The following is a 26917-nucleotide window of genomic DNA, read 5'->3' as shown; positions in this document are numbered from 1 at the left end:
TTCCAAGTTCTCATCAATAAGACGACTTCTCAGTTTACTCTTGATAACGTTCATGTTTGAAAAAGATTGTTCGCATAGATATGTAGAACCGAAAAGGGAAAGAACAGCAAATGCGAGCCTTTTCAGCTGATCGTCAGGAATACTATTCCAAATGATCATGTCTTCCTTCTCCAGGTCATTCAAAGCAGACCACTTGTGTTGTGAACTAAGATCAAATTTTTTCTTCTCCAATATTTCCAATTCAACGCAAAGACGTTCGAATTTAGAGGGCCATATCTCCTTGTTTTTTAAATCCAGCAATTGTATTTCAGAGCTACCAATGTCAATTTCAAAAGGAGAAAATTTCAACTCGGTTATCGTAGCATTAAGAGGATTTTTGACAAATGCTAAAGTTGCTCTGCTGTTTTTAAATTCCTGAAACCTGCTGAGAAATGCTTCCCTCATATTTAAAATTATTGTTTTAAAATGGTGTTTATCAATAGAGGAATTATTTTCTTGGCGATGCTTCAGCAGGCTTGGAAAGTGAAACAATGTGTCCCTTTCAAAATCAAAAACTTTTTTAATAAGACAGGACAACGGTAGATAAGACAAAACTGTTCACACTGCAACTGCTTGTCTGTGATGCCAATATGTACCCCCACTACTTTAACTTTAGATAAAATATGCGCGCGCATGCTTGTGGTACCTTTGAATCCCACCGGAGTACACCGAAAACATGCGAAAAATTTCAGCCGGTAGTTGGTACATGATTTGTGTTTACGTTTACGAAAACTAATAAAATTAAACTCGATGTCCGTTACTTATTTTTACAACAATATAAAATTTTAATTACCTATCGATCTTTTAACTTAAACAAAAAATTATACATGTTCTCGATTTATAGAAGAATTTTAATTTATCAAAATAAGATGTGATTTTTTTCTTACCAAGTTTTTTTTTTTAAATGAAAATATTATTGCCCCTTCCGTGGATATTTGTGCCAGAGCCGCACTTCAGAAGCCATAGAGCCACATGCGGCTCTGGAGCCGCACTTTGCCGACCACTGCCCTAGGTTGTCCAGACCGTAATCCTGTCAAACCGTAACCACAGGATTAATTAATTGAATTTAACAAATCAGAACTTAGTTTTTTCCCTATGTCTTATTAATTGAAAATATTTCTTGACTGAAAATAATTAAAGTAGGCCCTTTTATACATTTTATAACAATTTAACTCACCATTAAAATTTTTCAATTCATTTATGATACTAATAATTTTTGATGAAAAATAAAGGGTAAATAAGGAAAATTCAAAAATTAGTATTTTTTGTTTATACTTATAAGGGCATCGAAATTTTCGATGTTCATGATTATTTTCTGATATTTCATACATTTTCAAACAATCCTGGAGGTTTAAAATAGTGTCCCAATATATTTTTTATTTATTTTTTTTTATCAAAAGGTTAAAGGTTCTAGAGATTTGCCCATATATATAGTCTTGAGTAACATCATTTTTATCTTTTCCTAAAACAACAAAAATATATTTTACTTAAATAGAGAAAAAATGGTACTAGCGCCAAAAATATTTTTTTTTCTACTTCCAATATATAACTGACAGATACGTTAACTAAGTTTCAAAAGCAGGGACTCAGGGAAAAAAACTGCATTATCAAAGCCAATTAGGGCATCACGAACTTTTTTTAATAAAACCTTGTTACATTCCCTTCAGCTACATTAGTCTGTTAAGAACAATCTTTTTTTATATATTTTTCTACCATAAAAAATGAGTTTTGTAAAAATCAGGTCAAAAAACTATTTTAGTTCTTGAGTGAAAGAAAACTTTTCGTGTAGAACAAATTAAATTGTTTGTCAAGTTTCGATACATTTTTTTCCTAAGCGGAGGAAATGAAGAATAAAGAAAAAGTATTGATTATAACAAAAAAGTATGTGTCTTTCTACCTACTTCAGTAGTTAATAAGGTAAACAAAATTTTGCTTTTAACAATATATGTTGTTTACTTTTCGGGTGATACCAAAATATTTCGACAGTTGCATTATTAAGAGTATTTGTTTATTTTGTAATAAAGTAATATATTCAACTAAAAATTAATGAGATTTTAGCAGAAAAAGTAAAACTAAAATACATTAAAAGTTTATGTTACATTATAAATATTTAAGTTATTATCAACAGGAAAATTGCAGCAACAAAAATTATCTAGCTTGTAAACATTTTATTTCGTTTGTAAAACTTAATAAAATATATTAAAAGCTCATCAAAAGGAATAAATGTATCAAAAGGAGGTCCAAACTGTAAACCATTCTCCTGACCTAACTATTGGGTTTATATTTTCCAGATTGTGGCAACTCCTTAGATATTGGGAGTCAGATATCGAAATCCGTAAAAAAGGTATGTTTCATCAAAGAAAGTTGGTTTTTGTGTCTAATTTAGTAATTTAAAATGTCGTCTATGCTTATTAATTAGCTTATTTGAGGACAGCCCGACGAACCATCATCTTTGAGTCCTAGAACGTGAAGATCAGATCATAAGATCTGACGTTATTCATGGTAATCCATTTTTTTGCGCACTGTACATATTGCATCTAGATATAAGCGTTAATAACTTTTAGGCTTATACGTACAGCGCTAAATATCTAAACATTTATCATATTTACATAAATACGCACTTGTCTATATATTGTTTTCTCATACAAGCGTGCATATATATTAGGTATGTACATACTTACATTCCTTTTAAGTAAATAAATGCGTTTATACATCGACACTAACTTGCGTACGGTGAGTGTATATACTTATAGAATTTATCATTACACAGTCTATATTCCATGATACACACATTATACAATCATATTTACTTGTAGGCGTATATATTGATTGCTTGTAGTCTTGTTGCAAGTAATGGTTATAACAACTATCATGATTACTTGTATTTAGATTACTTTTAATCACAGTTACAATAGTAACCAAAACTATATTCCATGATACACACATTATACAATCATATTTACTTGTAGTCGTATATATTGATTGCTTGTAATCTTGTTGCAAGTAATGGTTATAACAATTATCATGATTACTTGTATTTAGATTACTTGTAATCACGGTTACAGTAGAAATCAAAACTATGCATAATTGTAATCACGTTGCAAGTAATTAATTAGGGAAGTCGTTTTCATCAAAATTGTTTTCAGTTGAAATTATGATTATCCACTTGTGCTAGAACAGATTGATCCACTATATTTTTAAACTCTGTTTAACATTATTACCCTTAGATTATATTATATTACTGCATTATTAGGACTACATCATTGTCCGTTAAAATCCGATTATTATATCCAGTTATTACTGCATTCTGTTTCTTTTTACTTGGCGTACTTTACATTATATCTTAAACTTTTAAAGTTATTTAATAATTATGTTTAAAATTAATTGTAGGCTAATATTCAAATGATCTAGTAATTAGCGTGTAGTTGACAATTTATACATATTAAAATGTAAAAACTTTAAAACTTCACTCAAAACTTTTTTTTAGCTGCGTTACGGGTTTTGATACGGCTTCAAAATTCTAAATTCATTGTACCATTCATAACAATTCCCATTTTTGATAAAAAGAAAATTAAATAAATAATATATTTAATATTAGCTAATTTGTTATATTCCTCCCGCTGTTGATGTGGTCGTCGGCCATTAAGGCAGAGGGGGTGCGATTGCTCTTGTTTTCCAGTGGCGCCATCTATGGCCAAGAATTCGACATTTGGATCTGAACCAGAGAACGATCAATCTCTAATTCAGTATCCCCAGATGTACTAATTTTCTAGGGCAACATGGACGGCATTGGGATCCGACAGATTTAACATGCACCAGTCACCACTTACTACCCGGAGAGTCTTCAACCGGTTGAATTCAAACTTCCGCTCGTACTGGACTCACAAACGTGAGGTTGGCTCTACAAGTCGGAAAACAAGGAAATTAGTTTATCTTTCTACTGGGTATATTGTAAAGACCACCTTTATTACGCAATTTCAAATTCAAATCAAAAATGAAGACAAAAAAAGTATAGACATTGGGGGCATAAAATTAACATGAAACCAAGAAAGAAACGCTTTCAAAATATGTAGGTGCAATAACCATCAAAGACAATAGATATAAAAAAAATATCAAAATAGGTTTAATTGGGGGTTGAAACCAAAAGGAGTTCTCAATTCTTCACTGTTCTTTTTCTTTCAAGGCTTTCAATTCGTCTCTATTTACTCTTAGAATTAAAATGATTTGTTATTGTTTACTTTGCCCACCAAACTGTTACCAAAAACTTTAATAGATTATTTTTTATAGATTTCAACCGAAGTTTTTTATAGGTATAAGTTTTATTGATAAGTGTTGACATTACAAGGAAATTCTACAGTCGTGTAAATAGAATATTTTATCATTTCAGCATATTCAAATATTTTAAAATTTAGGCAACTATTTTTCATTGTTCAGTAGAAAGTGTACTTTGTAATGTTTCACAAAAATATTGCTGTTTTCGAAAATTTTAATCCACGTGAAACTTTTTTTGTTTCTGATTTTTCTGTATATGTATAGCAGAATTTAGAATCTGCATCTCTAAACAAGAAGCAATTTATAATACAAGTAAAGTAACGTTTAAAAATAATAATTCAATATTTTACACGAGTAAAATTATTCATCAGTCTGTTTTAAATATTTAATATTCTTTAAAATTTTAGATCTAGTTATTATTTACTGAATATTTAATCCGTCTGAATTATTTTAAATAAGTGTGAGACAGTTATTATTATAAAAGCAACTGCAGCATGTGTGCAAAAAATATTAATTATATTTCATATTTTATAAATCATACCAGCGTTTAGAGTTTTTACAAGATAAGTCTCCGCACAAGAATTTAAAATAACAAAATATTCATGATAGTACGCTATAATATAAAAATAAAACACATTTGGTGTTAAGCGTTTGGTGTTAACACATTGTATGTTAAGCGATTTTATTTAATATTGTTTATCATATGTTTAAAACAAAAGCTCATTATTAAACGTGTCCTTCTTCAACCGATACAAACCTCCGATGTCTAATCTATTCACCTTTTGAAAAATTAAGGAATAAAAAGAATAAAAATATTTGAAGAAAATAAAATACCACTTAAATCTCGCATTTGGTTTTCAATTTAAATATAGGAAAAATACTGTAATTTGTATCAAAAAATATAATACAACTGTTCGATGCATGGCATATAAATGTGCATTTGAAATACATCTTTCCTAAGTAAGAGCAAAATAAATGAAAGAATCCTCGGTGAAGATAAGTTTTATGACCCAAACTTCATCGCATAAAATGATTTGGGGTGTAACTCGTGCAAAAATGCATTTTTATGACTATACTTTCTTCATGTTGGTAACTTTTATAGTATTTTCTTCATTGACAGCTACATAAAATAAAAGAGCGAATTTATGTGGTATTTTAGTGTTCTACTTGCTTATTTTTCTTTTCCATAAAAATTTACAGCTAATTTTAAAATCAAATATTAAACTATCAAGCATTTAACATTATATTGATAGCATAATAGTTACATTTTATCATTCAAAATAAAACTATAAATAACAGTTTTTACTAAAGGATGTTTGAAATTAAATAAAAAATTAAATCAATATTACTTTTACACTTTTTTGTGATTATTGAAATTTTAGCAATTTCTTTGGAAGAAAATATACACTTCTGTGCCTATCATAAAACGATATTAGTCCTCTTGCCGTTTCGTATGTTTTCATTGAAGCAAAAAATCGTTTGATCTTTTCTGTCAAGAGCTAAAAATGATGGTATAAGTTTTAACTGTATTTGTCTGAAAATTATTTATATATGCCTCATTTACCATTATTTACTACTCATATTTATGTACCATTATTTCTTAATATTAATCTTTTTACTACTCTGTTTTTGGTTTTGATTGCTATTTAAAGAAAAAGATAAAAAACTTAATTCGTTTTTCCTTTGTTGCATTAAAGTTGAATAATATTTTCTTATTTTACCTCTTTTTAATAATAAGATTTTTATATTTCCATTTATTTTATTTCTTATATTTCCACTGATTTATTTTTTATATTAAAAATTATTTAGTTTTATTCATTTATTTAACCTTAGTAACGAATATTAAACTTTTTCGCTATTTCATTGGTAAAAAATATTTAACGAGATTTTTTAAAAATTCATAATTTAAATGTGATTTTCTAAACCATTTCGTGAATGAAGAACATTGTAATAAAGTCTAAATTACAAGGTGTAAATATTTTACGAATAAAGCGGTAAATTAAATATGTGGAACAAAATGTATGTTACAATAAAAAAATAATTATGTTCTTGTAACTGAATTTTTAATTTTGATGTATCTAGTTGCTTAAAGAAAAAGAAAAAAAATATTCCGAAACTATGGTGATTTTGGAGAGGGTAGCATATATATGTACTCATAAACGCAGGTGTTTCACATTGTTGTACAGTGTGTCAAAAAAAATTTGAAAGATTTAAAAAACAATTGAAATTTTTGATCTAATGATAAGATCTTTACGTTCCAGGATTTATTTTTAACGGTTAAACCGGAGATGACTAAAAATATGTTAATCATTCAGTGATGACAATATTTTAAATTAAGAAATAAGACACATATAAACTCACTTTCTCTGAATAAACATACCTTTTTTTCGACAAATTTGGATTTCTGACTCCTAAAATATAGGGGGTAGCCGAAATCTTGGAAATATGCTCCTAATAAATTGATCAAGAAAGCGATACCAAGTTTGGACCCCTTAATCTTAATTTTACTTTTCGCTTATTTCGTCATATCTCGAAAAATGTTTAAATAAAATAAAATAAAAATTCGCATACACTTATAAAATTCATTCAGTCAAAGCCATGAAAACAACTTTCACTGAGTAGTTACTATGTTTAATAGTATTTTGCATAATAGTCGAAAACATTTTGTATAGTAAGGTAAATAATTTTCACGTCATTTTAAAAAATGTATTTTTGAAAATGGCAAAAGATTTAAATGGGAAAAATCGGTCAAATAGTTCTTAAGAAATTTAATTGTAAAAATTTCGGAATTTGATTTCTCAGAAAATAATTGAATGATTTCGCTCATAATTTGTATTTTGCCATTTAAAATTACATTTTTTCAATTCAAATAAAAAAATTTTCAACTATTAATAAATAAAATAATAAATGTATACCAAAAGTTATGTTTGCATGGAATTATCTGTGGATGATTGAATTTTACAATTATGTGCAAAAAATTTTTAATACGCTTAAATATTTCTCGAGATAAGGGAAAAACGAAAAAACATGATATACATGAAGTTATCCGAAATTTGGACCGTTTTTCTGATTGATAAATTATTGAAACTATTATTCCCAGATTGTGGCTATCCTCTATTTTAGAAATCAGAAATCAAAATCCACCGAAAAAAAAAAGTATGTTATTCAGAGAAAGCACAATTTTTTGTCTCATTTCATAACCTAAATGTCCTCTTTGGAAATTTAAATATCGTCTGCACTAATTAATTTGCATATTTCAGGTCACCCCCTCGAACCATTTGGATTGAGTCCTAGAACGTGAAAATCCGGTCAGTAGAACAAAAGTTACTAGGGGTGGTCCATTTTTTATTTTGCGCTATGTGCATTGCTTTTAATTTTTTAAAGTGGACTTCATGCTGATTAAAAACATAAATTGAAAGTAAATAAACGAATAAAAAGATCAAATTGTTTAGCATGAAAAAAAACTATGCATACAATGTAACATCATACAATCAAATGGCACTCTTGCATGCAATTAAATGCTCTAGCTATGCAAATAAGATGCACTTGGTAAGTAATTCAAGTGCTTAAGTAAGTAGTGCTAAAGAAACCATTTACAGCATATCGAGGTTTTTAAAAGAAAGGATCAAGTTGAATGAAGAAAGCTAAATTCAAGTAAGACATACTTAAAAGAATTTGAATTAAAACTTTTATTTTAGAAACAACACTATCAAAAAATTTTTAAACTGGTTTTATTCACATAAAATTTCTATAAAATTTAAATATTTATATTTTCTCCGTAAAATTTATACATCTTTTGCAATACAGTACTCTGAATATGCTCAGTATGTTCTAAAATTTTAAAAGCATTAAAAGTCACGTATTTTTTTCAATTTTCCGTAATCTGGTTATACATAAATGCCTACTTATGTTTGAGCTAATGCTAAATATTACCGTTATTTTAAATATAGCTAAAACCTAGTTAGATAAACCGGTATGTAAGAAGAAATTTCACTTAAATCCAAGACCTATTTTGATTAAAAAATAAATATCACTATAAAAATGCGGAGTCAAATTTGGTTTTTCAGATAACTTGATTAAGTTTTTACTTCAAAAAGGTTTTTTTTTTTTAATTTGAAAGCAAAATATAAAAATGCTTTTCAGAAAATACATTTTCCCTAGAACATATTTGAATTTTTTCCTTAATAAAACTAAATTAGATTTTTTTAGTTTGAGAAAAAAAAATAAAAAGCTTCGAGATACGAAGTAATACCATTACTACATTTGGTTTTATATCTTTAAGACGAAGATGACAGTTTTACTAACTAAGTTTCAAAAGCAGGAGCAGAGATAAAAACTGTATCAATAAAGCCAATTTGAGCAAGAAAGTTCTTTAATAAAATCATGCCTCATCTCTTTCGGTTGCATTCATTTCATTCGGAAAAAAAATTACTTTCTTTATATATTTTTGCTAATTTATAACAAACAAGATTCGGAAAAAAAGTTGTTTTTGCTGCGAAAAAAACTTTTTGGTAGTGAAAATTAAACCATTTGTCAAGACTTGGAATGAATTTTTGTTTGCTTAGAAACGATGGAAAATGCGTATTAAAAATAAGCTGGGAAAAAAAATTATTTATTTCATTCGGAACAGAAGAAATATCTGCAAAATAGAAACAAAGTTTAGAGAATGAAACATTTTTTCTCCAGTATTTTGTTTAGAAAAAAAGATATTTTAATTATGTTTTGGTATGATACATATAAAAACTTTGACTATATTTTTAATTTTAAATTATGGTGTTGATATATATACATTGAAATCTGTATAAAGAGTTTTTTATATTTTCAATCTGCGATTGGATTCTATATTTTTGATTGGAATTTTAATGCACTTCAGATGAAAGAGAATTGTAGTTACACACATAAGGAAACTTATTCCATTCATTTATCCGATTTAATCAACACGGATAATGAAAATTTATTCTTAAAGAAATATTTTAATTAATATTACAGTACTTTTATCCATAGTATAAAAATGCTGATCAAATCAACAATAAATAAAAATGAAAACATTTCATCTCCTCCCCAACCCTAGTAGTGATTGGGAGGAGAGGTGGGTGTTTCAAGAACCTGTGCTGATGTGTCCCTAAACGTTATTTTTTCCTTTATACAAGGGAACCGCGTCAAACTTTGAAGAACTGGTTTACATTATGTCTATGGAAGCTAGCCTTATTCTCCTATGTATACTCTTTGCTTAGTGAAGACTCAAAAATGTACGAAAATATTAAGATTATCCGAGCACTTTCATTGACAATAAATAATGGAGATTAAAAAGCACATAACTTGAAAAAAAGAGCGGTGGGAGTCACTTTAACAGTTGATCTAAGTCTTGATAATTTTTTTTCTTATTCATTAGTAGCTTTTTACATTATTTATTGTTATGCAGTAGCATTTTACACTGTTAGCGTAATTTTTGTTAACAATTAATGTCTTAAGAATCAAATAATCGTAAGGAAAATGCATCCAATGACTAACTAGTCTGTTAACAAAAACATTTCTGCATAAGTTAACTAAAATTATAAAAATAATTAACTTTAAGGCAGTTCAATTGCGAAATTATTACTTATATTATTGAACTCGATGTTTCAGAAAATGGAATTTAGCTTCATTTTTATACTATGACTTTGAAATCAGACTTATTTTTCTCACAGTACCAAGTTTCTTTATGCATCTTTAAGTGTCATGTTGTGGATTTTTTTCTTAAATATCTTTGCTTTTTTCAATTGGCACAAAAACTGCATCTTTTTTTCATTCTTACCCGAAATGATTTAGGTTTGGATTTTTTCGCTATATTAAGCTTTAAATTTATTTAATACACTAGATGCATTTTAACCAATTATAAATATTTTGACTTTGACGTTTCTTAAAAACTGTCAAAAGCAGAGTTTCATCAAAAATGAATAACTGGACTATCTGTTCTTAATTAATCTAAAATGTCTTGATATGACCATCCATTGCCATGAAGATTATGTCTTATCAGAACAACAGCAAGACATTTTTTATAGTTTTCTGACCGATACGAGTTATTTATCCAGCGTTGAAAAAGTATTGAAGAGTGGTCTTCTTTTTGTAAACTGAAACTATCGTGTCTAACAATAGTAAGGAAGCAACCTATCACACTTAAGATTTACGTTCATACTTCGAGTTTTACTTGTAATACTGATTTCAATAACAATTTGAATGTATGTTGCAAATTTTAAAAACTCCTTTGGACAATACTCTCCTACACTTTTTTGATATTTTGTGTTTTTAAAAATTTACTCAGTATCTGAAAACACACTTATAATTTTTCTTATTTTTGAATTTATTCCTTTTCCTAAAGCAATAAAAAAATATTTATACTTTGATAAAGGAATTGAAATTGTACTTGAAATAAAATAAACATCATTGAACAAAAAAGACTTTATTAATTGCAGTTTAATAAATTGTTTCTAAATATTAGTTATTTTTAAACTTAAATGTGATATTTTAAAATTTTTAATAATTAATTAAAGATTTTTCTGAAAAACTTCACGTATGATTATCAAAATTTAAACATCTAAATGTATAAGTTAATTCAAAATATCTCTACCACTGAAATTAATTAAATAATTAATTTCTAATTTTATACAGTACTTACATTCGTATTTTTAATTTTTAAAATGATATATTTTTTAGGAGAATTTCATGCTAATAGCAATTGTTTAATATTAATGAGGAATTTAATTTTACACACAAATGAGTTTAATTTTATACAAAACTTTATCCCTTTAAAAGCAAGTCAAATAATGAATTGCATTGATCAAGTATTTTAATTTTAAAATTGTATTATTTTATCCTTCATTACTTTATTTTAGTTTTTGCCTAATAATTTTATAACATTCTAAATAAATTAATGCAATATTTAGCTTTTAAATATTTTTTACCGAGCATTAAAATATGTGTTGTCTAAAAAAAAATATATAAAAAAAACCTAAAAAAATTCTTGTTCAAACTCAACACCTTGAATTTAATTTACATTTCGACGGAAAAAAACCACTCGAGGCTCAAAAACTACGCATATTCTAGTAAAGTAAATATGCAAATATTCTTTCAGGGAACGGTAGAAAAAGTTTTTTCTTTCTCCCTTTTTTGGAGTAATTACCCTCCTGTACCTCATTTAAATATGTGAAAATGCGAAGAAAAGCTCAGGTAAAACCGCAAGAGAAGAAATTTATCTTAAGAGATAAAAGGAATTTAAATAAAACAGCATTTTTATTTTACCGTTACAAAAAAGAATAATAAATAAAAAATAGTTGTACGCACAACTCTCTCTACGTTTTAAAGTAAGAATTTTCTTAATTCAGTCACTAAGTTATATATAATGCATCCACTGATATTTTCTTGTTTTTATGCATGCATTAATATTAACTGAAAGAACAAGTATATTGATACAAATCTCAAACCATATAAGGAAAGAAGTTCATGACTAAGTTAGAATACTCTCTGAATTTTGCAATTGTATAAAAATTAAATCAAACCATTCTATCTACTATACGATAAAGATAACAACCATGTATATTTTTATTCATTTGAAAAGTAATTTTCTATGAATCGTATTGTTTTCTAAATATTTCAATCAAAAGTTCATAAATGTGCACTTTTAGAATTTGCATTCTGAAATTACAATAAAATAGCCGGCAGCAGTCTGTCCATCCGATTAACAATAAAGTTTATGATTAAGAACAGTTTTTTTTTACCTATATGGTATTGAAACCGTTTACAACTGGTCCGGTTATCAGACCAGGAACACAAAATGATACGGTTTTGTAACCATTTACAACTCTCATAGCTTCTAAACTATTAAAATAAACTTATTCGGGCATTGGAGCTCTGTGTGCTGAGGCATTTGAGCAGAATGGGAGTATTTATTCTAACAATCCAAGGTCACCGATTGAAGAGTGGAGGACATTAGAAACTCCTCATGTATTGAAGGAATAGAAGAGATATTGAAGTGCCACCTGGATTGATGGTGCTGGGATTTGAACCTCTGCTCAGTCTGTTACGACAGTGAGCAATCAACCTTCTCAGCCACAGAATGTACTCAGTTGCATGGGACAAAATGGCTTCATAAGGTTAGAGCGGATAGAATTCCGGTTTTTAAGCCATATTAGGTAAATATAACCAATAAACGTTTTTTCTCGCACTTAACAGTTTAAGTATCATCTTTTTCGTGGTTACAAACTAAGGTAAACAACGTTAGGAGCACAAAAATATTTATAAATGCAAACAGCTGTTTCGGATGCTCAAAGGTCAACCTTCATCAGTGCAACAGAAGGAAATGAGAACTTGAACTTGAACTGAGTTTGTCTTCAGTGCACCTGTCCGCGAAGCGGACACTACACACTTTCATCGGTGGTTGTGCCCGTGGGCACCTGGAATATTGACGTTGTACGTGGATCATAGGCAGTGAAATGCAGAGGCGGTGGTCAAATTAAAATCTACACTTTAATTTTACGCATAGATTTGAGATTTAAGAGATGTTTTAGTAAGTAATCTGAAGTTGGAAATGTTTATGTTTAAAATGAGTCTCTGTTAGAACAGTGACCCGGTCGTCCTGGTTTAAACCACTCGTACCGGGTTGCTCACTGTACTGATTTAAAGGAAGCTACGGCTTGCCCGGATCGGACCCTTAGAAGGAAATGAGAGAAAAACAGGGTAAATGTAAAGAAAGGTGACGTCACAAGGGGGTTAGAGCAACGGCCAATAGGAGGGAAGGGTGAATGGATAACGACGAATGGGAAGCAAGGAACAAATTTTTTTTTTCATGGTTATTTGACTATTTTGGTTGAATATGGTAAAATAACAATTTAATAAATTATTATTTAACCATTTTTACTTAAAAATTTTTAACAGTGTGAAGAAAGCCAATTCATTTTTGAAAAATAATATCTGCGATACAATAAAAAATAGTACATGCTACTGACTCATCAAAAATTCTCGGACTATTTGAAAATTGTTTTTAAAAATTCCTGAGAAATGTAGAAAATTAAATTAATACTATTGCGTACAATATTCAAATATATATCTCTTTAATTATAAAATATTTAGTGACATTTAAAATAATTTTCTGGAAGAAAAGGTAAAAGCTGGCAGGTTTTCACTCATTTTAGACATCAGACGTCCCTTGAGGAAAGGCAATAATGTTTAATAATCGGGTGTTTGAAGCAATCGTAAAATCTACAAGTAAAGTCACGCAACGGATGTGCAAACTTTGCAGAGTGTTTACCATCAAATTGAAGTCTAATGTCAAACCAGAAATTCCTAACTGTCTATTCTCAACTCACAGCCTGATTAGATGAGCTTCAGCATTGTGGTTTAGAAGCTGTATGTTTATGCGAAATTATTCGAATAACAACTGCCTGTTAGAAACTCTCCAAATATCAAACAATATTTCGTGTTAAGTTTTAAACTTATTGTGGATAAAATATTTCATATTAATCAATTTTTTAAATTAAGTACAGTGAAAAACTTATAATGTGTATTGATAAAATAAAGCTGGTTATGGGCAAAATGTAACGAAATGCACGCTATGAGTTCAGAATTTATGCTCTACATGCACTTTTTTTATTTCAGGAAAAGTTTTTTAAAAAACGTGAAAGAATTTTCTGTAATCCTATTTAAGAGATTTTCGTGAGAAAAACTAATGCTTTTTGAAAAAGATTTATTACAATATACTACTGCATGCAAGATTCAGGTGTAATAATATAGTAATACGCATGAAAACCACATTATATCATTTACAATATACAGTTGGAATTGCTGCTGTACAATAAACTTTAACCCTTCCTGGCAGAGTGATAAGTATAGCCCTCTCTTTCTTGTGCACCGGATATATCTGAGTCAAAAGAGAAACAATATATTTGTTTTGCCCAGAACAATACATTTGCTTGTTTTATTTTTCAATCTGTTCTCCGGGTTACAGTATTCGGTCATTTATTATGTGCTTAAAACTAGTTATTTAATTTTAAACTAGATGTCAGCACTCATCGAACAAGTAAGCTAAAAATTAACACGCATATTATATTCTACATATACTTAGTCATGTGTAATTTTTTTGAATTAGGAAGAAGATAGGCAATTTTTAGACCGTTTTTTTAATTACGCGATCTCTAAGGAATTAAGTCTTTAAACATACACAAGGCGCATAATGAAATTAAACGATTCATTTCAATTGTTTGTTTCAAAACGAAAATAGAGTAAGCATTATGTTATGGTAATAATATGTTTCAACATAAAAATTATTTTACACATATTTACGAAAACAATGGAACACAAATATGATTATATTCGAATTTCAGATATTTTTATTGTTCTTATTTACAAATGAATAATTCTTTTAAAAAAATGGAGAAAGCGAAAAGGTACTAAAAGCATCACGCTCGATGAAAAAACTACGGCGAAAAAACTACAGACGATAGTAAGAAATGCCCATTGCATGCGTATATTTCAGGTCAAATTACGGAAAAACGAACCAGCATTTAAGGTGTCGGTACTTTTTATCTCAAAATCCATTTTTACTGCAACATGTTCCGGAAGAAAAAATCAGATATACCGTAATGTTTACAGTAATAATTACAGTAAAATTACTGGACCACTCTAATTAAATAAACGTTACTGTAAATATTACGGTATAATATTTACTGTAAAAATGGATTTCGATGCAAAATGGATTTTACGAATGATGCACCCAAAGTGGGGTATTTATACCATAATTTGATCCAGAATTGTTTAAAGTTTTATAATTAAAAAATAAATTTAATAATGGCCATATTGCTGAGGCTCTATAAAGCATGCAAGCGTTAAACCGTTTTTTTTCGTTTCAATATAATTAATACTTTAAATCCAAAACAAATTCTGACCGCAAAAAAAACATAATTCTTGCAATAAAAACCAAAATCTACGGTATTTTAACCATTGATACCTTAACAGTTTCCGTTCATATGCTAACCTCTTACTAGAAGTTCTAGTTTTCAAAATTATAGTTCTTGTTATTACTTATATTATATATATTATTAGTAGTACATTTTGCAAAAAAGAAATCCAAATCGCAAACAAAATATTTTTAAAAATCAATGAAATCTGTGAAGCTTTTAAGCCTAAAACAAGCTCCTGTAACAAACTATACGCGTTCAAGAGAATAAACATACTATATTACTTATGTTGGTGGAAATGAACATTTCTAGCTAATCTATCATCATTATGGAAAAAGCTATTTTTATTTCACCTTTTTGGACACTATCAGATATTTGAAACTATTTAAGCATAAAATAATAATTGGCTGAATTGAATCGAAAATGGAAATGCGATAACATTTACACAAAAATACAAGCACGGAATCTATTTAGGCTGAAAGAATGGTTTCCAAGTCGACATGCAAATTTAGAACTACACTAGTGACAAATTACAACTTGGCAAAGCTATAAAATAAGAATTTAAGAAATAAAGTTATTTAACTTTAAACATTTTTTTTCGATAATTTACTTACTTTTGATTTTGTAATTAAAAAGAAGGGATTGCGATATGTATCCGCAAATATAATTAAAATAGACAACGGCTGTCAAGGCATTTCTTAATAATATCAAGTTGAAGCTTTTATTCATTTAAAACAAATAATTTCTGATGGCTTTACAATACATTCTTTATTAGGGAAAACAATATGATGTTTCAATTCTGCAATTCAGTAACTAACACGTAATGGGAGAAGAGAGTAGAAATTGTGCTAAATAATACACTATTTAAAAAATATAGAAGAAACGTGAATATTAACATTAAGGATATTTTTTAAAGTAAACATTTATATAAATTTCTACTTATATTTTAGTATTTACTTAATATTTTATTATTTACTTAATATTTGCCTACGTAATAAATATGTAAGCCCATATTAGATAAGGACATCTGTAAGTAAAACATTTGTATTTATTTCTTACACATTATACATCTCGTAAAGATTCATGCAATTAAAGTCTGATTGACAAGTCAAAAATTAATTTCAATAAATTTGCGGAATCATGATTGCTTAAAAGTGCGATTTGTACTACAAAACGTATTGCTAATATCTAATTTTTGTCAAGTTCTTTACCAAAAGGTAATTACATTCAGACAGCTTCCAATTTTTTTAACAACTTTAAAACTATTGTTATGAATTTGATTTTAAACAGAAAAATTACCCTTTATTATTTTTACTCAAAGCTGTTAATTTATTGCTTGTAAATATTGCATCTTAAGTCTTCAATTCCTTACATTCAGTGAAAATAATTAACTAAAAATTCAGTATTCAAAATCCAACACTCAAATTGCTATTATCAAATAACATTTTATATGAGAAGGAAAAAATTGCTTTTCTTTTTCGGAAAGTTAAATTGGTTAAGGAATAACTGCTTTAAGTTAATAAAACAATTTTTGAAATAATGAATCTGAATTAAATATGTTCTTCAAAAAATCTATTCTTGTCATAATAAATAAATTCGATAGTATTGATGAAATTAAATATTTTTAACCTTTTGTAATTTCAGAAAAGCATGCTGCTACAACACGGTATCGCACTGTATGGTAACAACATTTCTACAACTAAAAAAACATGATTCTAGTTAATAAAACCTAATTATACGGTATTTAGAGCATTCATTTGGTAATTGTCCCGTTCATATTGTAACCGTTTACCTTAAATTTTGGTTTTCAAAATTATAGCTCCTTTTACTTCACATTTGGTAAAAAAAAAAAGAAATAAACTTGAGCGAAAAAGCTAAAAAGTAAATTTGACCGAATAGATGGTTCTTATGGAATTAAGATAAAATTACCGAATTTTACAACATTTTCCAAATTTTATATCGGATGATAAATTTATATTTCTATTGTAAATTTAACCGAAACCATTACGATAGCGCTTCAATAAAAATTACCAAGCTTCTTTGGCATTCCTAAATAGCCGAAAACTTGATAAATTTTATCATAATTTTGTAGTTTGAACCATATTTTTTTCTTTGTACAGACAAATGGAAAATTTTGCTTATTATAATCTAGTTTTATTAGTTAAATTACTTAATTTTCCCTTTTTTTTAAAATAATAATAGTGCAGACTGGATGAGTTACGCTCCGAACGATGAATCTAGAAAATTCATAATTTTTTGTGCTATTTTCTTACTGGAAACATCACTTAAATATGTTATTTTATTAAATTCCCCCTGTTTTTTACCTTTTTTTAAGTTACTCATTTAAATAGGGCGATATTTACACGCTTTGGATCTGCTTATGATTAGTGAAATTTCATTAAAGATATGCGCAGCTTAAATAATAAGGACTAATTTCGACGCTATATCACAGCACTCAGCACAATGAATGAAAACGTTAGACGAATGCAAACGTGCAACCACAAACGAGGTTTAGTGTTTTGTTTTTCATTCATCAAGTATGATGCCTCCTACAACCAATGATTAAATCAGCATTTTGATAAAATAAGAATTTTGATTATTAAGTTAACTCAATGATAAAATAAGCATTTTGATATTAAATATGAAGGAAATATTTTTTTTTTATTCTTGGATCTGAATAAAAATTTAAATTTTTCATAAACAGATTATATTTCCTTCATTTTAGAAATCATACAAAAATAGCATACAAATGAACCCTCTAAAGATTAAATAAATTTCTGAATTAAATACACATTTACATTCGTGGTACAAAAATTTGAATGCATCCTTTGAGATTATTTAGAGGAACATCAAATACAAAATTCTTGCCTTGCGCATTGACTGATTAATGTGTTAATTAAACAAACTGTTATTATCTCTACGAAGAATTCTCAAATACATAAACTTTTTCGTCTATTTTTAAAAATGTTAAAATCTTCTATCAGTTGCATTAGTTAACAAAATGTGTCTACATGTATGTATTTCTGAAATCTAATTATAACAAGGGAACATAGAGAATGTATGAATAATAAAACACTATAAAAGATTCAAATGCTCCAAACTCAAATTTTTGTATGTCCAAGAGTACTTAAATTTGGATCATTGTAAGCTGAAAAACAAAAATGCGTAAAGTACAGTGACATAAATATTTAGTATAATTCTAAACTAAATCTTCCCATATTTCCCTCGTTGCAGAGTATCGAAAATGAAAAATGTAAACTTTCGATAATATTAATCACAGAAAAATTAACATTTTAAAGCCAAATCGGAGGTATATTTCATTTAGACAGTAATATTTCAAATGATTTATATGAATTAACTTGTTTTATTTATTGAAATATGTCTCTTTTACATAAATATAACCTTTCGTATGTTTTGTATTGTATTGATTATTAGTAGTATTGAAAAATAGAAAATCTCGTCGAAAATTAATTGGGATGCTTTACTTTTTATTGGTTTGAAATTGTTCTGTCTATTTTTAATTTATTTACAGAATGGTTGATTTTGAAGTATTAAGACAATTCTAATGTTATACTTTAGCTAAAAATAATTGTTTAAATAGTTCTTTGGGATTTTAACACCACGCAGCTTTCATTCATAAAATTTTTCCCTTGAAGTTAGATTGTTAGAACTTTAAGTGAATGATTTAAAATAATACCAACTATAATTTAAATGGTAAAGTACATAGAAGTACTAAAAATTAACTTACCTGAATAAACTGTAATGAATAAAATTGTACATAAAGGCACTGCAAGAAGAAAAATGGTGATATAAAATGTTTTTAAATATTGCCGCCGAAACAAATGACGATTCAAATAATTCACAACGTTATTTGTCATATCTGTTTCTATATCAAAACTTTATCTTAAAAATATAAGTTAAGTTTAAAGTTATAGCTCTTTTTAATTCCTCTAAAAACACACCTTGTATCAAGTCAATCAGATTTTTCCGATATGAATGTCTTATTGCTTCTTGAATCAATACTTTACCAATTGTAAAAAAAGTATACAAAATAGTTTTCTTCCCAATCTAAATATACCTTCCAAACATTTCTTCGTTAATTTAGTTTTTATATTTTTATTACATTGTTTAAAAAAATTAGGCTATATTTTGGCATCTGTTAATTTTATAAATTATAATAAATAATTTTCAAAAATCATTTGTGAATTTAATTCGATCGAAATTAATTGCTTTAACTCTTCTCTTTTCGGACAACAGATGCAAAGTTATTCATATTTCTCCGGAGAACGCACCAGCTCCTATTTCTGATGAATGCATTGCTAAGGGAAGCTTTAGAAAGTGGGAGAGTCCGGAGTCCTGACTAGTTCCGAGAAAGGTTTCCTGTTTCTGAGTCATCTGAACTGCTGCCGGCTTTTTACTTCGTTGGTTTATCCCAGATGGCGCTGAAGGACAGAGAGGGAAAAGCGTTTGGAGCTGAATATTTAGAGAGAATACTATCCTCTCTCGTTGTACCTTTTACGTTAAATCTGTACTTTTATATTTTCTTTAGATAATTATTCTTTCATTTCCATTTAGATTTCGTGAATATAGATATTTTATTCTTTGTTTTCAAGTTGTATTTGTGAGACAAATTAAAGGGACAAAAGAACAAAAATCAGCAGAAAATTTATTAGTTTCAAATTAAGATAGAGTTAAATTGCTTGAACATTAAAGTGAGGTGAACATCCCATTTAAAAAAACATTAAACCAAAAAAGTATTATTTTAAACGTGAAAATTTTTTTTCAAAAATATGATTTAACACTAAGATTATGACGTTGGTCGTTTAAATTGGAAATGCAATTTAACTAAAAATTTTTACTTATGTCTTACAACTCTTAGTTTTTTCTTCAGTTCTTTTAAACTTCCTTTTTTTGCATTTCCGAATTTTTGTAGACTGCAGGGGATTATTTTTGATTCATTTTATATACTTATCTTTCAATGTAATGAATACCAGTCGTTTAGAATTTGAAATAAGTAATAGTATTTTTCCATTTTTTATTACTTTGTATTTCCGTTATGCTGATAGATAACCAGGTTTACATAAAGAGTATATTTGCTTTTTTTTCAAATGTAAGGAATTTGATCAGAGCTCGAACATTTTATCGCCCATTCGCAAATAAAATATCTCCTTAATAAGATGCTTTAGCAAATTTCCCTTTAACTTCAATCGACTTTGTTAACACGAGAGTCAGAGAAACAAATATTATTTTTAAATAATTCAGTACCAGTATTTATCTGTATACTTTTGCTGCATTAAAATTATTAACCTTGAAGTTACTTCTTTCAGTTCTTCTTAATTTTATACTACATTTTCAATTTTAATTTATAGACTTAATTTGATTTATATATAGACTTATTAAAAGTTACTTATTTTAAAATTCATTATTCACTTAACTGTGTATAAGCTTATAAATTTCTTCGTTATTCCTTAATGGAAATATTTATTATTTTTTCGTGTAAACGAGATTCTTTGTGATGATGGAATTTTCTTAAACATGTAATTAGTTCAAAGAAAGTGTTTTGTTTCTTGCAAAATTACATTTAAATCTAATTAATTTTCAATACACGATTCTTCGGGTGGAAAATGTTTCTTCAATCTACTTTTTACTCTAAAAATGTTCCTATAAATTGGCTTTATTCCAATAACATGATTAAATTCGCAGTTACGCTACATTTTTATTGAGTATTGTCACGGATAAAAGGCGCTTATTCAATTACTTCATCTAATGACTTAGTATAATTAAAAATATAATAAAAAATCGTTTTTCTGCAGAAATTATGCATAATGAAAGTAAAGCTTTAAATTACCAAAATATTACAAATAAAAATAATTATCTCCAAGTAATTCTAATCTCTTATCTAATCATATCAATCACATTCTTTATCTCTTATATAGGAAAAAAAATTATAAATTATGATTTTAGTGGCAATTTATTTACAATAACAAAATATTTTTATCATTTTATCAAATTCGATACATAGAATAAAAATGAACCATTACGCAATTTCTAGCATAAGTTTTCTCCCGCATTTAATAGCATTCTTTCAAAATAACAAACCCTTAAAAGTTTTCATAATATTCACGCAAATACTTAGGAGTATATATGCTATTTATGTATTTTGTAGTAAGTAAGATATTTTTGATTGTGATAGTAGCTTTTAATTTAATTTATTAATTAGTTAAATGCAAAATCCTGACTTTTCTGTATTGTATATCATTATAAATAAACTTTAAAAGCTAATATCTTTAATTCATCATAGGCTACTCTCTGAAAAATAAAGTACGATCAAAACTACCGGAATATGGTAAGATTAATCTAATTCCTGGTTCTATGGAAACCCTCAAAAGCTCAGCAGTTTTTACCAAGGCGCTTTGGGGATGAATTTTGAAAAATTAATGAAATAGAGTTTTATAATGTGTGATAAAATTTAGTAAATGTGGTGAAATTGGGGAATTTTATTATGATGCCTTAGAGCATGGCATAAAAAGTATTTATTCTGTTAAATTTAATTTTAGTTTCGTATTTTTAACTAAATGTGCTGTACACTGTTAAAATTTGTATTCTAAAATTATGGTGAAATAACTGGCAGCTGTCTGTTCATCCGATTCACCATAAAGTTTACGGTGAAGAACATTTTTTTCCTTTATCGTTTGGAAACCATTTACAAAAGTATGGTTAGGAAACCATGCATCCAAAACTATACTGTTTCTTAAAAAAGTAAAAAAACTTAATTATTTAACTAGACGTAGGAGGTCGGCGTTTCGTAAGGTAATGGACATTGGAAAGTGCCGGACACTGGAAATTCTTCATGTGTTGAAGGGAATGGAGGGAATAGTGTGGTGTCATCACTAGGATTCGAACTCCAGTTCTGCCTGTCATGAGATTGACAGATAAGCCCGCTCGGCTATAATATGTACGCAGTTGAAAGGAACTGAGTAGATTCATTAGGTGGTTCTAGTTGGTGCGATAAAATTCTGGTTGTGTAACCGTATTAAGTAAAAGCAGTTAATAAACTGTTTTTCTCAAGCTTAAAAGTTTGATTACCATTTTATTTATAGTTATTTGGCTGTTTTGATTAAATATGGTAAAATAACCATTCAATAAATTGTCATTTAACCATTATTTCAAAGAAATTTCTAACAGTGTAGTAAAAACAATAGTTTTGAAAATCAGAATTTCCAGTGAATCGTTGCCATCTGAATTAAAAAAAATTACCAAATGGATGGTGTAAATACTGAATATTTTGGTTTTGCTAACCAGAATTATGTTTTTCTTTTACCAAAACAGTTATTACCATACAGTAGCTTAATTTTACAGGAAAGTTTTTCTCCATGCACAAAAGAAAAAATATACATGATAGATAAAAATTTTAGAAAATTTTCTACCAACATTAGCAATGAATTTCATCTAGAATGAGTCATAGGCCTACAAACTTTAAATGCATTTATTTTAAATGAATTAATCCTTTTAACTTCTCCTTAATTCTTAACTTCAATATTTTTAATTAATGCTTAAACAAGGCATATTATTATGGGCAATGATAAAATGTAAAAATAAAAATTTTATATTTATTGTGCACCCAATTGATCTAATCAGAAAAAATTTATAAAACCCATACGATGTTCTCATTTAATTTTGCACGTATTTTAATTTTAAAAATATAATGTATTTGCAAAAAATTTAAAAATATCGAAGAAAAACGTTCCATAAAATTGAAAGAAATCGTTCGGTTCGTTAAATTGCAAAGCTAAGAAAAACTAAGAAACTGAGAGTCAAAAAATTATTATAAGTAAAATATTAAAGTTTCTTACATGCATAATTTAGAAAATAAAACAATCTAAAGAAGAAAACAAAGGAAGAAAATTTTTCTTTCAACATATTTTCAAATATTTTTGACTTTTAATAAAGCACGGGGGAAACAAGTTCTTTTGTAAATTTTTATGTGAGGTAGATTTAAATTTTGAGAAAAAAAACTAGAATTTTCGTAAAAAGTTTTCGGAATAGAACTTCTATTTTTGTCAGGAAAAAAAAGTAAATTGCAAATGCCAAGGAGTTTTTATTACTCTAAAAATTTTATTAAAAAAGATTCTAAATTGATTATGTAAAAGGTTTTCTTAAAAAATATATTTTTCAATAGTTATAGATATATTTTACATAAAAGTTTGTGGTATACACTTCCATCATGTTTATATATTAATAAATTAATTCAATAATATTATTTTTAGAGTTATTAAACAATGGGATATTTAAAAAAATGTTTGAGTGGAAAACTCATGTAATAAATAATTACAGTTTGTTTCGATGGATTAATTAAATATTGTCTGAAATAATTACATTTCATGAAAATTCCGCTTGACTTGAATATCTTAATAGCAGGAAATCTGAAGACATGGGTCTTAGTAAATATGCTGAATGAAGTAGAAAACCTAAAACGAGCTATCCCAACATTTGTTGAGTTTATAATGAGCATTCTTATTTGCTATTTCTGGACTTTCTTATTCAATTAAATTTAAATACTGTTTTCAATTCGTCAAATAAGATGCAATAACTTTCTGAATTTTCGTTTTTTAAAATATGTAGTTTTTTGTTCAATCATTCTGACTTATTCACATTTGTTCAAACATTTACCAAAAATAAGCACGGTCGATAAAAGAAAATTGAATAAGGCCAGATTACGTAGTTTTGCCCTAATATATAACTAATGTGTTGCACATAAAGATTAGAAATAATGCATAATAAGTAATAATAAGAAGATTTTATCTGTGTTACACTGTTAGAAATGTCTCTGATTTAGAAATATCTCTCTAGTTTGAGAACAATTTATTTGAATGTTATTTTACCACATTCAAGTAACACAGATAAGTCACCGTGAATATTATGGTATTTAAACTGTTAAGTGTGGGAAAGCCCGTTTATTAACAGTTTTCACATAATGCGGTAAGGAAGATAGAATTTTATCGCACTAACTAGGCCCATCAATTAAACCTTTTTGTTCTTTGAGGGTTAATCTGTCAATCTCATGACCAAAGGAACAGGAGATTTTAATTCCAGCGATGACAACAGAATATTTCCTCTATTCCTTTCAACACACATGAGGAATTTCTAGTTCTCCACTCACCCCAATTCGTGAACCTGGACTATCCAAGCATAATTAAGCTTCCTTTTTACTGTTTTGAAACCATGCTAGTTGTAAATGGTTAAAAAACTGCTTAGCTTTGTTATTGTGGTATTTTTAACCATATTAGCTGTAAACAGTTTCAGAACCGTTAAGTTAATAAATGTTCCTTAACGTAAGCTTCACCTTTAATTGAATGAGCAAACTGCTGCCAGTTTTTTACCATGATTTTAATCTGAAAATTGAAACAGAGTATAAGTGCCTGAACAAAGTATAATATACATTTGCTCTTGAAATATATATTATAAAGTCTGGAGATTTTATTGATGCTAGAAAAAAATTAAACTAATGTTTCTAAACTAAACATGCACTTAGATATTCTTCAATGTCGTATAAGAAACACGGAAAAAATAATAAGACAGAAAAATTTAGTAAATAAACTGGAAATTTCCGAAAATACTGTTCAAAAAGATTTATCTTGGAGTAAAATATTTTTACTGCTTTACAGTATATTTTTAGGCGCAGCAGAAACCTCGTAGTAGAAAATATTCATTACTTCCCATTTTTCTATAATTCATTTCGTGAGAGATATTTCAATTTCTTAAATTCGTTTTTTTTCCTTGAAAAATATTTAAAGTAGCCCTAGGCAAAAGAGATAAAATATGTCCCAAGTCATTGTTCATTTTATCGTGAGGAAAACACACTAATTAAATTAGTCTTTTCTGAAAAGAGTTTCAGAAAAAAACTTAGGTATGTCATTATTTGACTAGAATGTTTCCTTAAAAATTTATGAAAATTTATAAAGTGAAATACCTAAAACATTTTCCTTTTAAAACAAAGAAGGAAACTAAATTTTTATCTAGGAATAATATACGTTTCTACTGACTTTTTATTATAAATAATTTAAGTAAAATCATTGATCTATAAAATATTTGCAGGATTTTTTTATCTGTTTAGGTTTTTATTCATAGCATATAATAAGATATTTTAAAAGCCTGTGTTTGCTTATTTTGGAGTTTCTTGCAATGTTTTACAAGCGTTAAATAAAAAAGTTTTTGTCAGTCAAAAGTAAAATAAAATACACAAAAAAAATATTTCAGAATCAGACTCTTCTTAAAATTAAAAACATTTTAAAAATATCTATTTGAGAGATTTCGGAATATTAACATTTTATGCCATTTATGTCATTAACAATTATCAATTATGTCATTATGTAATAATCATTATATCATTAACAATTTCCTTAAGCTTGCACAATTTGTTTATCTCAATTAGTTAAACACATTTATGCATACGGTCCCCTTTTATAGGCAAGTTCAGTTTTTTAAAGCAAAATATAGCCTATTTCTTTTACGATTAGATAAATTTAATTTTTTTAAAATTTAAATATTAATTTAATTCTTTATGAATTCATTCATTCCTTCATCCCAAATCCTTATTTCTGTTATAATTGAGCAGTAATTTTTAAGTATAAGGTTTGAAAACATGTTTCAATTTTGTTGTACTAAAACAGATGAAATGATGAAACTTAGCTAAAGCCGAGTGGCCCTTTTTAAGTCACTTTATGCTAATGTAAACTTATTTGGTTAAACTGTTAACATACAAAAATGGAATATAGATCCAAACTGATAAATAATTCTAAAATAATGTTTGAAATATTTATGAACATTTTATATACTTGAGCAATATATTTTCAAAATGCTCCAAAATTGCAAGTAAATGCGTAATTACTAAATCTGATTTTGTCTTGCACAAAAGTTTAAATGCAGTTTTCTTCAGAACCGAATTTGACGAAGCTTCTTCAAAATATTAGCATTTTCTGAAAATGAAGTTTGTTAAATAAACATTTCCCTATGTTCAGCCCCTTAATGAAAAAATTCGAAGCCTTTACCTAACATGCATGAATAAAGATAAGCAACGCTCTCAAAATTTTACTTCCACCCGAACTTGTTGTTTGGAAAATCAACGGAGGGTGGTATGTAAATTGAAAATTCATCTTTCTTTCTCATTGGAGTAAATTGTTCTACGCTCTCGCTTGATGGAAAGTGTTTTAAAAACTGTCAGGTGTGGGAGGTATATAAATATCCAACTTTTCTGTTCATAACTTTTCCAAAAGAAAATATCTCGAGAAAATTTGCATAGAAAAGTTTGAGTGAAAGCTCGAAGAAACTTTAGGAGCAATATTTTGAAGTAAAAAAAAATCTGATTTAACTACACATTTCAGATTTTCTGGATTTAATATATATTTGAAAAAAATAATTTTAAAAAATGTATATTTAAAAAATACGAATGTAGTTGAAACTTACCTTGTAGAATTTAGTATAAGCATATTTTTGGGATTAAGAGTGGAATTGGAAAGTGAAGTAAATAATTTTGCTCTAGTTATAGTAAAAAAAATGACATTAAATTATTATTTTAAGTTTCAAATTACATTACTTTACACAGATTGAATAATTAAATTAAATTACTAATAATTTTTCTGACTAAAATATGCTACAAAAAAACAGCATTTTGTTTTCAG

General features: G+C 27.5%; 1 protein-coding gene across 1 annotated transcript in view; it reads right to left on the bottom strand.

Moving 5' to 3' along the window:
* Positions 1 to 19632, bottom strand: part of LOC107441085 (alpha-1,3-mannosyl-glycoprotein 4-beta-N-acetylglucosaminyltransferase A) — a 70944-nt gene extending 51312 nt beyond the window's left edge. Inside the window, exon 1 of the mRNA XM_016054228.3 lies at positions 18988 to 19632. Coding sequence (XP_015909714.1) covers positions 18988 to 19117 — 130 coding nt within the window. The 5' untranslated portion in view covers positions 19118 to 19632. The remainder of the gene's footprint in view (positions 1 to 18987) is intronic.
* Between the last annotated feature and the right edge of the window lie 7285 nt (positions 19633 to 26917).

The sequence above is a fragment of the Parasteatoda tepidariorum genome, chromosome 4 (genome assembly GCF_043381705.1).
Source record: "Parasteatoda tepidariorum isolate YZ-2023 chromosome 4, CAS_Ptep_4.0, whole genome shotgun sequence".
NCBI lineage: Eukaryota > Metazoa > Arthropoda > Arachnida > Araneae > Theridiidae > Parasteatoda > Parasteatoda tepidariorum.
The sequence above is the reverse complement of the archived record's forward strand: the minus strand, read 5'-3'. Positions and strand labels throughout refer to the sequence as shown.